Genomic DNA, 15,825 nt, shown 5'->3' on the forward strand with positions numbered 1-15,825 from the left:
CAGAGAAAACACAGCATTACCTCCTTCGGAATCTGCTGCCAAAGGAGGCTACAGACAACCTAGCAATGTTACTGGGGACAAACAGACTGTTTGAAATCATGGACAGTACAAGTAAAATCAAGGACGGAATGTTACCAAAAAAACAGCTGATTTCACACAATCACTGAGCACACTCCAAAGGTTACCACGTGGCTCAGGCTATGTTAGAGCAAAGTGCTAACTTGTTCTTGGAAGGAGCAGGCCAGTGATGCTGTAATTGTGCAGGCTAATTGGCTGGGGTGCCAGTCTCAGAGGAGCCAAAGGACTCAATCTATCCAAACCTTGTGAACCTAACATCACCCCAGTGCCAGAGGGAAAGGGGCTCACTGGTATCTGGTAGTGAGTTTCAGCTGGCCTGATAAGGTGAATCTACTCCAACTCACTAATGTCATAACCTCTATCCAAAAGGTATCATGTAAGATATCAACACAAAGTATCATACCGATCATTAGTATTATTGCGCATATGTACAGAGGACAAATTCAAAATTACAAACAGTGTGTGCCAGGCAGGGCTAATATTACCTCACCCTAAACAAAGGTACTGCCACCTTGAAGGTACTTCCAAGGTACATTAAGAGACAATAACACTGCAATTTATACAGAAGGTAAACAGGATCATCAAGCCAACAAGGGGAGGAGATAACTACTCAGCATCATGGCAGGGGGAGGAAATTGCAGGAACAGATCAATCTGCATTTTTAGCAAACACCAGCAGGGAAAGAAACAAGGAATTTTCATGCTGATCACCTTCCTTACAGCTTGAATGAACTTTACTTTGGGGGGGTGGGGGGAGAAGAGGGAGAGGGTAATCTTCAGAAGAATCCATTTCAAAGGTTTACTGCACCATAAAGAGCGGGGCAAAGAACCCCAAGTGATCCTTCACCTAAGACGACAGAGGGACTCAACACTTCGGACTTTGTGGGAGACGCTGACCAGAGGAGTTGGTCAGCCATCATGCGGGAAGGCAGTGTGAAAGAATCTTACCTTAACAAAACAAGCTACAGCCTTTGTTCAAGTCTTAGTCTCTAGAAAGCATTTTTCACTTTTGTTTGCTTGTAACCATTTCCAAATCCTATCACCTTTGTTAATAAACTTGTTTTACTTTTAAATTTAAACCAACCCAGTGCTGTGTTTGACTTAAAGTCAATGTTAACTTCAGTTAACGTGGCAAGCTTCTGGGTATTGTATCTTCAAAGAAACAAACCAATCTTTTAAAACCTCTCAGGAGAGGGCTGGATATGCGGAGCACAGGATTTGGGGAAAATCTGGGACCGGGATGTTGGGGTCATCTTGCTATGTGTAACGAAGGCTGGTGGATGCCAGAGTGTGTCAGAGGTGTAACAGAGGCTGCTGGAATCAGAGCACTGACCCAGGGCTACTTAACACACAGATGTTCCGAGCATGCGTGTATGCTGGCTGGAAGCCCCCAGTCAAGACCGCTATAGCAGCAGACACTGAGAGGCACTCAGGGTTAAAGGGCAGGCAGTGACACTGGTCTGGATCACACCCCAGAACAATGCTAACTGATTGGGGTGCCAGTCACAGAGGAGCCAAGGGTGCCAGTTTATCCAAACCATCCTTCTTACTTCAGAGGAGGCTGGGCCATCAGTGCTCAGGAAAGGAATAGGCCTCCTTGCAATAGTACTCTGCCACTGAATTTCAGCTTTTTGGGGCCATTTGCTCTGATTGGCTTATAGTTAAGGAGCTCCTATGTTCTGAGCTGCTCTTGGGCCTTGGTAAGCATCTGCTGATGGGAAGAAGCAATGAATCAATAAGATCCACTGCAGAATAATAATATTCTGCCCATCTCTAGTGCCTCCTTCCTGGCTATAAACAATGAATTTATTCCCTCAGAACCCCCTTGGCAGGTAGGGGAGTTAGTTCATTTTGCAGGTGAAGTGATTTGCCCACAGTGAGCCAGTGGCAGAGCCAGCAATAAAGCCCATGAGGCCATGCTGCCAGCCCGCAAGAGGCAAAGGGGACAGCAGGGGGCATTTGTCACGCTCTCCTCTCTTCTCAAAGTGCCAGATTTGTGGCACCCTGAGAGCTGGCATTGCAAGGTGGGGCTTCCACATGAACAAGAGGAGAGGCTCAGGCTCTCATTTCACATGCTCAGGTTCTCAGCACAGCCATTATTTCAGGTTTACTGATGAACTGTCCCTGCCCCGGGTGCTCGTGTACATGAAAGCATGTGCGAATTTCTAACTGGACTCTTATAATCAACCTGCCCACCTGACAGGGACCTGCAAATAGACAACCTGAACTGCTGGTGAGAGGATGCGACTCCCAGAACCATCCTCTTCAATTGCCTCCTCTCCCATGCACAGAGAGAGATATTTCTATGGTGAGCTCTCTCTTGCACTCACCACTTTTTTCCAGTGCTCCCCACTGAGCCAGCTTAGCATGTCTGACTTCTCCAGTATGTCCAGTCTCTAGTGCCCAAGGCTTTAGTGAAGAGAATCTCTTCCCAGACCGGTTAGGGGCTGTCACAAACCGGTCCCTGTGTCTGAAGACTGAAAAGCTTTTTTAAGAATGGAAACAAAATCAAGCCCTCAGCTGGAACAGTAGCAAGGGAGAGGAGGGTTGGAGAAATGCACTGATCTCATGGAGAAACGAGGATAGGGGACAGCTAAACCAGCCACATATCTCCAGTCGCTGTGTTGAGGTGCTCAGGGTCCCACGGCCTGCACCACCCACCAACCTTCACTTTTCTATGTATCAATAGTTTTCTCTCCTCTCGCTTTTTTTCTCAGGTCCCATGCCAGGTACAGAGAAGGGAACAGAATTATCCTCCCCATGAGTTTGGCATTTGCCCAGCCCGTGTAGCTTCCAGCATGGTTCACATGCCCTCAACTGCACTAAGCCTCCCAAGAGGTTAATTCTGATCCCACTGAGACAGGTCGCCTGGAAGCTACTCTCAGATCAGGAGGGCATTTCCCACTTAATTGATTCTGAACTGAAATGTCAGGACCAGAGTAGTGCAAATCTGTATCTCACACCCTGACTGCTGGCTACAGTAGCAGGAACAGTGGAGGGGCACAGGCCACAGAACAGGCAGTTAGCTCAGCTTCAGAACAAGCAGAGTTATAGTTCACAGAGCCTGTTCCCATAGCCCAGACTTCATCATGAACCTAAATGCACTCAGAATCATCTCCTCTGAATTACACTGCCACTTTCCTTATAGGAGCTAGACTCAAGTCTAAGTTCCCAAGCTACAAGCTGGGAACAGGTAAGGTGGCCCTGACACTAGAGGTACTTGGAAGAGCTCTGAGACATGTTCTTCATCATTGGGGAACTGCACCTTGGAAGCTTCCATCCCTGGCTTTGTTGCACACTCCAACACATCCCTTCTTTATCTGGGACGTGGCAGAGATGTTCTTGAGCAGTTCATCGGGGCTCTCACAGAGGAGTTAATGCAACCACAGCCTCTGTGCAACCCAAACCAAGGCAGATACACAAGCCCACTCTTGGAGTTGTGATTATACAATGGCAGAAGAGGGTTTGCAGTATCTGGCCCTAGCAACAGGACAACATCAGAAAGTATAATCAGCTTTTGAAGACTGGGGTAAGAGGGAGCCTAGCTAGACTGGCAGGGGAGGGAAGAGTGAAAAATCTTAGCACTGCCCAGTCTCCCATTCCGGCAAGGGAGCAGGGAGATGCCTGCAGAAGCAGCACCATGAGGAGCTTATTTATTAGGAACAATGTTCTAGAGAAAGCTTCTTTCTGAACTTTGAAGCAGAGGCCACTACTATTGCACAGAGCTGACAAGTGAGGGCCAGGAGGGAAAATGCTATGCCCAACTAGGTAGAGTAACCCCCAGTGGAAACAAGAACCTTGTAACCATCAAGGCCTGGACCCTGGGGTTCCACCTCAGAAAGGCCTCACTGCAGAGGATAACTCAGAGGCTGGAGATGCCTCTTTGCAGACAGATGTTGGAATATCGACATCACAAGGGGTTCATGGGTCACCAGAATCCTGTGTGTATGAGCTCCCTGCCACTCAGCTGGCAAACACAAGGTAGCTCTGTCAAAGAGAGGATACTACCCAAGCTCCTACCTTCTCCGGTTCCTGAGGTAGCAGCACCTGGCTCCTGTACCTCCCTCTCTGTCTGAGTCTCTGCATTCTGTAGCAGAGGAGCCAGGGTCTGGGTACCCTGTGATGTCACCGAGGTGGTGGGGTTCCTGGGCTGCAGACCTATGGCATTCATTAGGCCCATGTCTCTGTCTGTCCTCCATGTGGCTCTGCTTGTTCTGAAGAGAGACAGACAGACAAATAAATCAGGAGCAATGGGGGGGTCTGACAGCTCAGCCTCCCATGACCTTAGGAACACAACAGCATCCAGCTCACTCTCTTCTCTCCATCCCAACCAGGCATCTCGTAGTCTAATCTAACTGCTTTGCAGGCAGTAAGGAATGACACTTATATCACGCTATGAATGCCATTTCCCTCCTTGGTTTGCTGCTCACAGGACTTTCTGCTTGACGTTTAAATCACACTGGGGCCTTGTCATAGGGTCCTTTACCCAGTGTTACCTCCCCATAGGCTGCATGGCTATTTGAGAGGCATGAACATACCAGCAGTGCCACCAAGTCTATAAAACAAACTTTAGTCCTTCGGAGCTACTAGATTGAGCAGGAATTACAATAAGCAGCTCAGGAACATACATTTATGGAACCCTTCTCTGGCTCAGGAGATGGGTCTGGGTTCCAGAGCAATTTGGCAAAGCAGGGTTTCTGCTCCTGAGTGTATGATCTGCATCACTTCCCTGGCCTTATCCTCTTGGTTTGTCAGCATCACACACTAGCTCCCCTCTGGCACATGCTTCAGCCTGTGCTGTCTGGGCCAGCCAATTCTCCTCTCCCCAGTGCAAATTCCAAGAGGACTGGACATGAGGCTTATTTTATTTTCAGAAACAAGTAGTTGATATGTTGGAGCTCCCCAGGTGGGAGTGCTTGCAGTGAAAAGGGACTCTTCACTGAACTGGCCTCTGACTGCCTGTCCTGCAAGTGCTGAAGGGGCTGCAAGAGATCACCTCATCACATGGCTCCTATTCTTCTGTTTAATGCTCTGTAATCTTCTGATGTTCTGAACCCACCCAGCTCCCCAGCCCTCCAACAGGAATCAGAGGTTTCTCAAAGCTGTCCTCCTGCCTCTGGTGTCCACACCAGATGGCGAGAGAAAGGGGAAGCCTGGATTTTCCCACCATGCTGCTGCTCTCCAGCACATCACACTCCTGCAGGACTAAGACACAAGGAGAGAGATCTTGATGACTAAGGAGGGGAAAGAGCTCCACCTAGCTGGAGAGGACGACACACTACAGAAAAGGGACAGCATCTCTCGTCTCCCACCCTGCAGTCTGACTGGGAATTTAGGACTGCGTGGGGGAGGGACAGTGGGAGCCTGGACAGAACCACACTCTGAGCTCCAATTTCCTTGGGATTCTGGAGTTCAGGTATCAGACGGATAGCCTGGGGAGGGAGTGCCCCTCACTGGGGCAGGAAGCTAGAGGTGGCCCCATTCCCACGTTTAGGACATCACTGGACAGAGGGGACTGGGATTCCCCATTGATCCTGGCTGCCTATGAAATACCCTTTGGGATTTTGGGGGAAACCTAGCTCTGCTTTTAGAATTTGTTACAAAGAAACAACTGTCCTGTGACCAGGAATTCAGGGATTAAAGTCATTAGCATTATCCTTTGATTCCTGGTCACTGGAGCTGTTTAATGGATTTGTCTTTGCCTGTAGCTGACCCATTATTCTCCGGGTATCTTGTCCAGTGCCATTTACTTTACACAGCACTTTTCATACTGTGAGCCACACATGGCTCCCCAGTGGTTTGCTTAAGGGTGCTGATGGCAGGAGGGGCCATAGGCGATAGATGTACTTCAGTATCGGGGTCTGCCCCTCTGGGCACCAAATATTACTGCTAATGGTGTGCCAGCTGGCGTTGGCTGGGCAGTGCCAAGAGAGAAGTTGTGTACCTAATGATGCCAGTAGGATGGGAGACAGGAGGAAAAGTATGGGCATGCAGCACTGTCAGCTGTAGTAACCCCAAAAGGAAGCACCAAGACAGGGAGCACTCTGATTAGCTGCCTCTAACCCTCCCACAAGACTCACCCAGGCCGCTCGGTGCTCCTGTTGCTGGAATGCACAGTAAAGACAGTTTCATTCAGCTGGTCCCAGTAGTACTCAACTCCAGAGTTTAAGGCCCTGAAATGCCAAGGGGGGAAAAACATTAGAAGGGGAGATTGTTCCATGTAAGCCCCCTACTGGCTACACTGCAAGACAATACTCAGCACTTGTCTAATCTGCCCACCCAGCTTGGCTGAGCAGGCATAACCGTTTGCAATAAGGGTGTCTACTCCTGATGCAGAGGTGGTGTTCAGTGGGCCCCCAGGACAGGCTCAGATCCTGCCCAATTTAATTGAACATTTCTAGGGCTTATTGCTGCACAGTTTCCCAGTCATGGAGTACTGTCTTCTAGTATCTCTGCACTCTGAGCTGAAGGTGTCATTTCCAGCTCAGGTGGATGTTCACGCACTAATTTTGATTGAGCAAGTGCACTAAAAATAGTAGTCTAGGCATGGGCTAGCTGTCTGTACACAGTCCTATCAGAGACCCTACATAAATATTCAGAGGGCTAGCCCTCCGCCTGTGCTGCCAAGCCTACACTGCTACTTTTAGTGCACTAGCTCAACCTAAGCTAGCGCATGTACATCTGTCTGAGCTGGAAAGTACACCTTCAGCTGCAGCATCCATGTATCCTGAGCCAGAGAGCAGTGAACTGCCCCCTTTATTTCAGTGGCGTGTTAGCTCTGAAAGACCACGCCACAGGCCAGATTTCCAAGTGAGGCAGGCACGCAGCTGCACGTGCATTTACCAATTGCGTTTGTATGTCAGGTAACTATACAGCCAAGTGGCCAAATACACAAACGGCAGAAAAAGCACTTGTCTAAAAGGCGTCTGGCAGCATTTTACCGCACTGGGCAATGCTAACAATTACTCAATACTAAACATCTAGTTACTATACAAGGGTCTTTCCTTCTGCTCATAAATCTCGGTGCAAACGTCTCATTGGCACTGGCAGGTCTTCTGTGGAATAAGGATGGATGTAGCTCAGGTTATTAGACCACAAATGTAACTTGGCCCTACCCATAGAATAGGTTTGATACAGACTAGACAGGACCTAATAGGACTTTGTCATATCTAACTTCTGTTAAGGGGCACAAGAGGATGCAGGGAGAGATGCACATGTGTATCATCCACACTGCTCCATTAGTCACTCATGGTCTGGAGCACAGCAAGTGGGTCCTTTTTCTGGAGTCTTGGCATGCAGTGTACAGCATTGGTGCCTTCCAGGGATTTCAGCAATCACACTGCTTAGTTGCTGGAAGCCCGATAAGTCAAGAAAGTCACAAAATGCTGCAACTGTTAGTCCAGTTAGCAGACTTAGGGAAGAGGCCTCAGGTGCTGCTCCTGTCCTGCAGACACAGAGTACAAAGTGAGAAAAATGTCTCAAAAGATACGAATGCACACGTGTTCCAGTCACCCTAGAATACGTGCTGTAGAAGCAGGGAGCAGCTGAGCCTCCCACATCCCATGAAGAGAAGCACAGAGCCGGAAAATGCACTGCTCCCCAGAGCTCTGAGATCCAAGCTCGGTCAGCAAGTTGCATGGGAGTGTGTGTGGAGCGTGGTGAGCCGAGGAAGGGCAGAAGGGCTTCTTAAAGCGACAGGCAATGTAAATACAAAGATATAGTGACACATGAAGCAAAGGGCCAGGAGGTGCCAGGATACCGTAAGGCACACAGGAGATGATCGCTGCACAGCAGGAGAATCCAGCTGGTTAACACTAGGGGTCTGAGAGAGGGGAAAGAAACAGGATTACATCTGCAGACCTGGATCCACATCTAATACAGATCACATCAGAAACAGTCTCAATCTAGTCCAGAGTAGATGTTTGTCCAGGCCATGGGAAAGTCTAGTCAGGGAGAGACCCAGGATAAATGGTGTATAACCAATTAGTTCTCAAATGCAGTGACAGAGCGATTGTGATATCAGTGGCCCAGTACTGGATTAGTGAGGGGGGCTGTGGGTCAGGAGTGAGGTGTATCAGCAGGATGGCTGCAGGGGAATATTGAGAAGTATTGGCAGAGCTGTGCATGTTGGAGGACCAGGACCAGCAAAACATGAGTGGCTCCAGTTCAGAGTAAATGCAAAAGCCAAAGAGAAGAAAACAGGTCAACGCAACCATGCACAGAGTCTGCAGAACGTGATCTGTCATCACATTTTTCACTGAGCTAGTCCTATAGCATTATAACCATGTGAAAGCAGCTGCCAACGAGACAACTATTTCCAAACTCTTCAGAATTTATTGACAGATGGCAACCCATGACTAGAAACTCACCAATCCTCCCCAGTGCTCTGCCTGATGCACTGAGACAGCAAAACTTGACAACTAAGCCTACAGGGCAGCGGCATTCCCTAAGAATGAAAGCCATTCAGATCTAGCAGTGAAATCCTCCTGAAAGTGCCTAGCTGCTTTGGCATTTGAGACTACTGGCCAGAGCTGCGCTGAGCCCAAACTCCCATCCTGTCCTCTGAAGCTCACTCTGCCCCCAAGAGCACACAGTCCCCACAGCCGTCCATGCTGCTCCTACTCTTCATTAGGGATGCATGCCAACTGCCGTAATCATCCCCAAACAACTGGAGATCTAAGATTTCAGTGTTGCCCCTAGTGCAGGTTCTGGGATGGTGAAATGCTCCACTCCCCACCCCACATCAGCTGTTCAGTTTCCATGCTGCACAGGGAATGTGGCTCCCTGCCCTCTGCATGCTCCCTTCCTGGGAGCCTAATCCAGCTTGCTGCTATCAGAGCAACAATATAGCCAGGTTGCGTGCCCTGCACATTTTGGAGAAAACAGGATTACAACTCTCACCCCCACTGCCACCCCTTTAGGCGGAGCTCTTGCTGCTGCTCTCTCTTCCTGCTCCCCATTTGTTGGATGGGAAGGTCCATTCTAACTCTACGCTGTCAGCTTGCCTCTTTCCCTGGACAGGGAAATCAAAAGCCATTTAATACATTACTTCACATGCAGGTCTTAAATAGTAGCATTTATCAACTAAGCTCCCTCTGCCATGCTCCTATTAACCACTCATTAACTGCCAGAGGGCTGCGGCCTTTGGCTTTCATTCCCGTGGGAGAGGAGCCTGTTGGAAGCATCAGCTGCATACCTCCACCACTGCCTCTGGGAATTCTGACAGACAGCACAAAGCAGAGTATGTCTGATTTCATTAACTGTGGAAGTGGAATGCCTTTTTTCCCTCTTCACTCAGGACCTGCTCTGACCCGGTTGCCAAGTTTTCATTCAGAGCACTCAACGGGAGGCCAGGAGACTGGCGAGTGCCCTCCACCCACTCTAAGCCCATGTGCCAAGCATCCCAACTGTCCTCCTTTTGCCCTCCCCAGGTTAGCTACCCCTCCTCACCCCAAGTTTTTTAAAGTGTCAGGGTGCTGGAGTCATCTGACACAATCTTTATTCCATCCCTTGCCATGCCCTTCCCTACCCTCTCTCTTTGCCTGTACACACTCATCAGGGCAGCGACTGACTGCTCTTCCTCTAACGTGCTATTGAAAGTGTGGTAGTAGATTATTGAAAAAACAACAAAATAATCCTCCAGCCTTTGTGGACTCAGTTTCGAGCCCAAGGTGTCTCCAGATCTCAGACAGGGAAAAGCACACTGGGATCTTTCTGGGAATCTCAGATATCCTGGTTCAGGTACAGGAAAATGGCATAAATGTGGGCACTATCATTCTCACACAAAAGGGCTGCCTGTCTTGCCCGTACCATCTTAGGCTATGTCTCACTGCACAGTTAACCCAGGCAATTGGCACCCAGATTAGCCTAGCCCGGGTGTGAGCATCCCCACAGTAAAGCCCTACCAGCGTTTTTGTGTCCTCACTAGTTCTGCACTAGCTCATACATGTCTAGGGGTATATCTCATGATTTTTTGAGGAGATGCTCTAGAATTCTTTCCCATAAAATTATGGGAGAATTAGGTTTGTCCTTTGAGGGGAATACAGGAAGGGTACTAGACGACTGTCAGCACTTGAGTGATTTAGCCACAAAGCAGGTGAGTTCAAACCTGAGTTGAAGCAAAGCCTGGGTTTTAACTCCCATCCCAAGCGAGTAAGATAGCCTGGAATGAAAGCATCTTTGGGCCTGCATCAGAGGTTTTTCTGTGTGCATGGGTAGGGGAATGAGAGGAGAGTGTGGGGAGCTAAAAACCAGGTTAACTATGCAGTGTAGCCATACCCAAAGATGTAACCACAGAGATGCTGCTATACTGAGGGCTCCTATTATTAAGTCTTTGTCTACATGAGAAACTTCCTCTGGTTAAATACGGTGTGATTTTTAAACCAGTTTAGTCAAACTAGCGCAACCCCCTGTGTGGGCATTTTGTTTGGTTTAAACCAAGTTTATTTTGTTTTTGCTTATGACAATTTAAGAAATGGTTTAAGATAAACCAGAATAAGCCAGTCTTGAACCAACATCAGATTGTCTACACAGGGGTTTGCACTGGTTTAACTAAATCAGTTTTAAAAAAAACAGTGCAACTTTCTTGCGTAGATAAGGCCTAAAACTTCATTTTTACATCTTGCATTACAGAATATTGTTAACTTGAAACATTCAGTCAGTCTTTCACAATGGGCTTCCCAGTTCCAGTGGACGTCATCAAAGTCTGACTATTCAGTTGAGAGATGCAGAACTAGTACTGGAAGGGGGAACACTTAACTTTTGTCCTAGCAAGCTCTAGACACAGAAATGCTGGAAACAACATCTTCTGAGGCTTGAGGTGGCATCTTTCCTTGGCACAGCACCGGATGTCTCTTGGATGCAGCTGCAGTAAGGAGGGCATTCACTGCCCAGGGCCTCAGAGTGAGAAATTGCAATTCTCCATGCTGCTGCTAGGTTCTTATTTTTCTTCCTTTTTATGGCTGTCAAACAAGCTCCTCGAACCCTCCCTGGAAATCCCCATTAGCTTTGCTGAATGCAGAGCTAGTAACAGACAGGCTGCCCCAACAGGATATCTGCTCAGTGAGCAGTTTATCCAGCTCAAACTACTGATGTGATTGGAGAGTCTGAGGGGCACAGAGCCCCATGTTGTGTTGTACAGCTGAACAAGGACTGCGAGTGGGTCCTTCAAAAAACAGGCAGAAACAACCTAAGCAGTCTTGCCCCTCAGTCTGGGAGCACTACCTACACTGCATGGGAGCCCTGTGGCAGAGAAAAAACTGGTGCTCCTGTCTCACAGAAATGCTTAATTGCTTTTGCCATCCATAAGGGGAAAACTGAACAGTCCCCATTTGTAGTTTCCTAGGCCAGAAGGGACCATTGTGATAATCTAGTCTGAGCTGTATAGCAAAGGCCATGGAACTTCCCCAACATAGTATCTAGAGCAGAGCTTTTAGAAGCTTTTAGAAAAATATCCAATCTGGATTTAAAAATGTCCAGTGATGGAGAATCCACCATGACCCTCAGTAAATTGTTCCAGTGGTTAATTGTCCTCACTGTTAAAAATGTGCACCTTATTTCCAGTATGAATTTATCTAGCTTCGACTTCCAGCCATTGGATGATGTTATACATTTATCTGCTAGACTGAAGAGTACATTATCATACTGAGAAAGAGGGACGATCATTGAGTTATCTCAAGTGCCTATACACAAATGCAAGAAGCCTGGGAAACAAGCAGGGAGAACGGGAAGTCCTGGCACAGTCAAGGAATTATGATGTGATTGGAATAACAGAGACTTGGTGGGATAACTCACATGACTGGATTACTGTCATGGATGGATATAAACTGTTCAGGAAGGACAGGCAGGGCAGAAAAGGTGGGGGAGTTGCACTGTATGTAAGGGAGCAGTATGACTGCTCAGAGCTCAAGTATGAAACTGCAGAAAAACCTGAGTGTCTCTGGTTTAAGTTTAGAAGTGTGAGCAACAAGGGTGATGTCGTGGTGGGAGTCTGCTATAGACCACCGGACCAGGGGGATGAGGTGGACGAGGCTTTCTTCCGGCAACTCACAAAAGTTACTAGATCACAGGCCCTGGTTCTCATGGGAGAGTTCAATCACCCTGATATCTGCTGGGAGAGCAATACAGTGGTGCACAGATAATCCAGGAAGTTTTTGGAAAGTGTAGGGGACAATTTCGTGGTGCAAGTGCTGGAGGAACCAACTAGGGGCAGAGCTCTTCTTGACCTGCTGCTCACAAACCGGGAAGAATTAGTAGGGGAATCTAAAGTGGATGGGAACCTGGGAGGCGGTGACCATGAGATGGTCGAGTTCAGGATCCTGACACAGGGAAGAAAGGAGAGCAGCAGAATACGGACCCTGGACTTCAGAAAAGCAGACTTTGACTCCCTCAGGGAACTGATGGGCAGGATCCTCTGGGAGAATAACATGAGGGGGAAAGGAGTCCAGGAGAGCTGGCTGTATTTTAAAGAATCCTTATTGAGGTTACAGGGACAAACCATCCCGATGTGTAGAAAGAATAGTAAATATGGCAGGGGACCTGCTCGGCTTAAGAGCGAAATCCTTGCTGATCTTGAACACAAAAAAGAAGCTTACAAGAAGTGGAAGATTGGATAAATGACCAGGGAAGAGTATAAAATTTTTGCTCGGGCATGCAGGAGTGAAATCAGGAAGGCCAAATCACACCTGGAGTTGCAGCTAGCAAGAGATGTTAAGAGTAACAAGAAGGCTTTCTTCAGGTATGTTAACAACAAGAAGAAAGTCAAGGAAAGTGTGGGCCCCTTACTGAATGAGGGAGGCAACCTAGTGACAGAGGATGTGGAAAAAGCTAATGTACTCAATGCTTTTTTTGCCTCTGTCTTTATGAACAAGGTCGGCTCCCAGACTTCTGCACTGGGCAGCACAGCATGGGGAGGAGGTGACCAGCCCTCTGTCGAGAAAGAAGTGGTTCGGGACTATTTAGAAAAGCTGGATGAGCACACGTCCATGGGGCTGGATGTGCTGCATCCGAGAGTGCTAAAGGAGTTGGCGGATGTGATTACAGAGCCATTGGCCATTATCTTTGAAAACTCGTGGCGATCAGGGGAAGTCCCGGACGACTGGAAAAAGGCTAATATAGTGCCCATCTTTAAAAAAGGGAAGGAGGAGGATCCTGGGAACTACAGGCCAGTCAGCCTCACCTCAGTCCCTGGAAAAATCATGGAGCAGGTCCTCAAGGAATCCATTTTGAAGCACTTAGAGGAGAGGAAAGTGATCAGGAACAGTCAGCATGGATTACCAAGGGCAAGTCATGCCTGACTAATCTAATTGCCTTCTATGACGAGATCACTGGCTCTGTGGATGAGGGGAAAGTGGTGGACGGGTTGTTCCTTGACTTTAGCAAAGCTTTTGACATGGTCTCCCACAGTATTCTTGCCAGCAAGTTAAAGTGGTATGGGCTGGATGAATGGACTATAAGGTGGATAGAAAGTTGGCTAGATTGTCAGGCTCAACAGATAGTGATCAATGGCTCCATGTCTAGATGGCAGCCGGTATCAAGTGGAGTGCCCCAAGGGTCAGTCCTGGGGCCGGTTTTGTTCAATTTCTTCATAAATGATCTGGAGGATGGTGTGGATTGCACCCTCAGCAAGTTTGCAGATGACACTAAACTGAGAGGAGAGGTAGATACGCCTGAGGGTAGGGATAGGATACAGAGGGCCCTAGACAAATTAGAGGATTGGGCCAAAAGAAAGCTGATGAGGTTCAACAAGGACAAGTGCAGAGTCGTGCACTTAGGACGGAAGAATCCCATGCACTGCTACAGACTAGGGACTGAGTGGCTAGGCAGCAGTTCTGTAGAAAAGGACCTAGGGGTTACAGTGGACGAGAAGCTGGATATGAGTCAGCAGTGTGCCCTTGTTGCCAAGAAGACCAGTGGCATTTTGGGACGTATACGTAGGGGCATTGCCAGCAGATTGAGGGACGTGATTGTTCCCCTCTATTCAACGTTGGTGAGGCCTCATCTGGAGTACTGTGTCCAGTTTTCAGCCCCACACTACAAGAAGGATGTGGAAAAATTGGAAAGAGTCCAGCGGAGGGCAACAAAAATGATTAGGGGACTGGAACACATGACTTATGAGGAGAGGCTGAGGAAACTGGGATTGTTTAGTCTGTGGAAGAGAAGAATGAGGGGGGATTTGATAGCTGCTTTCAACTACCTGAAAGGGGGTTCCAAAGAGTATGGATCTAGACTGTTCTCAGTGGTAGCTGATGACAGAACAAGGAGTAATGGTCTCAAGTTGCAGTGGGGGAGGTTTAGGCTGGATATTAGGAAAAACTTTTTCACTTGGAGGGTGGAGAAACACTGGAATGTGTTACCTAGGGAGGTGGTGGAATCTCCTTCCTTAGATATTTTTAAGGTCAGGCTTGACAAAGCCCTGGCTGGGATGATTTAGTTGGGGATTGGTCCTGCAGGGGGTTGGATTAGATGACCTCCTGAGGTCCCTTCCAACCCTGACATTCTATGATTCTATGATACTTGTTCCCCCTGCAGGTATTTACAGACTATGATCAAGCCTCCCCATAAGCATCTCTTCATTAAACTAAAGAGATTCAGCTCATTGGCTTAAAAGGAATTTAACAAGAGAGCTGCCCCAGGGCAAATCCAACATCAATCCCATAGTGAGGCCATCAGGGATGAAAACCTCCAGCAGGCATGTACCCATAGATGGAACTCAGTAGGGAAGCGGGACGACGCCAACAATGCTAAAGCCTTGCCAGGTGCAGTAAAGCCAATCAGCTTGATGGCAGGAGCCGTTATGAAGAGGCCTTCATCTTGCAATGGGCTGAGCATGCCTGGCCAGGGGGATCATGTTTCTAACAGCTCAGCTTATGGGACCTAGAAATAATGCTTATCAAGGTAATGCTTATATGTCTTTCATTTCAAACCATCCCAAACACCTTGAAGTTAAAGTGAAATACAAGCAATGGTCAGGGATAACCTCACACCTTACTAAAAACGCAGAACAACCATAATACAGTACTCCGTGGAACAGAGCTGGGACACTGAGTTCAGTTGATTCAGGGCCATCATTACCACTTCCTGCAGCCTTTAGGAGGTCTCCTCATCTAAATACCAACCTAGCCTGAAGCTACTTGGCTTGAGAGATCTGAAAAGACCCAACATGAGGTGAACCAGTGGCAGACTCAACCCATATAGAACAGGGCTGGGTGAAACATCTGGCTTTCACACTGCAAAAGCTCCTCTCTTGCTATAAGAATATCAATTTTTAAGCCAGTTTCATAAATCCATCATCAATTCAATTTCATCATCATTGTGGTTCATTCTGTAAATTTTAGGGTAATATATTAAACAGTTTGCATTTTCCATGACAAAAAATACCTTCTCCCCTCTTCCTGTGAAAATGCCAGCAACTCTGCTGCCTTCCAGCTTGGGTGAGGGAATGAACAACCAAGTGAAACTGCACCAATCAATCAGGATTTTGTTGTTCTTGTTTGGAAAGGCTGAAACACCAGAACCTGCCTTGCTGGTACCTCACATAAAGTTCCCCCCAGATCCCAGCTGTACTCCACACAATCAGCTTTTATCTCCTGCCTACGGAGAGAATGAGTAAGGGACCTATTTTCAGTGTAGTAATCATAGTGCTTGTTCCCATGAATAGCTGGACAGTACAGCCTTATGTACTTGAGAGGTTTGGAACTCTCAGCAGCTGCCCAGATAGGCAAACACTAGCATTTATAGTCCTGATTTC

General features: G+C 47.8%; 1 protein-coding gene across 4 annotated transcripts in view; it reads right to left on the reverse strand.

Annotated features, from left to right (window-relative positions):
• The window catches only part of AMBRA1 (autophagy and beclin 1 regulator 1), a 199,969-nt gene that overhangs the window by 12,927 nt on the left and 171,217 nt on the right, over positions 1–15,825 (reverse strand). For all 4 annotated transcript variants that reach the window (XM_084631220.1, XM_084631221.1, XM_084631219.1 and 1 more), the window contains 2 exons: positions 6,158–6,250; positions 4,098–4,291 (listed from right to left, as the gene is read on the reverse strand). In XM_084631220.1, the coding sequence (XP_084487346.1) occupies positions 4,098–4,291; positions 6,158–6,250 (287 nt within the window). The remainder of the gene's footprint in view (positions 1–4,097; positions 4,292–6,157; positions 6,251–15,825) is intronic.

Source organism: Lepidochelys olivacea, assembly GCF_965140295.1.
Source record: "Lepidochelys olivacea isolate rLepOli2 genome assembly, chromosome: 6".
Classification (NCBI taxonomy): Eukaryota; Metazoa; Chordata; order Testudines; family Cheloniidae; genus Lepidochelys; species Lepidochelys olivacea.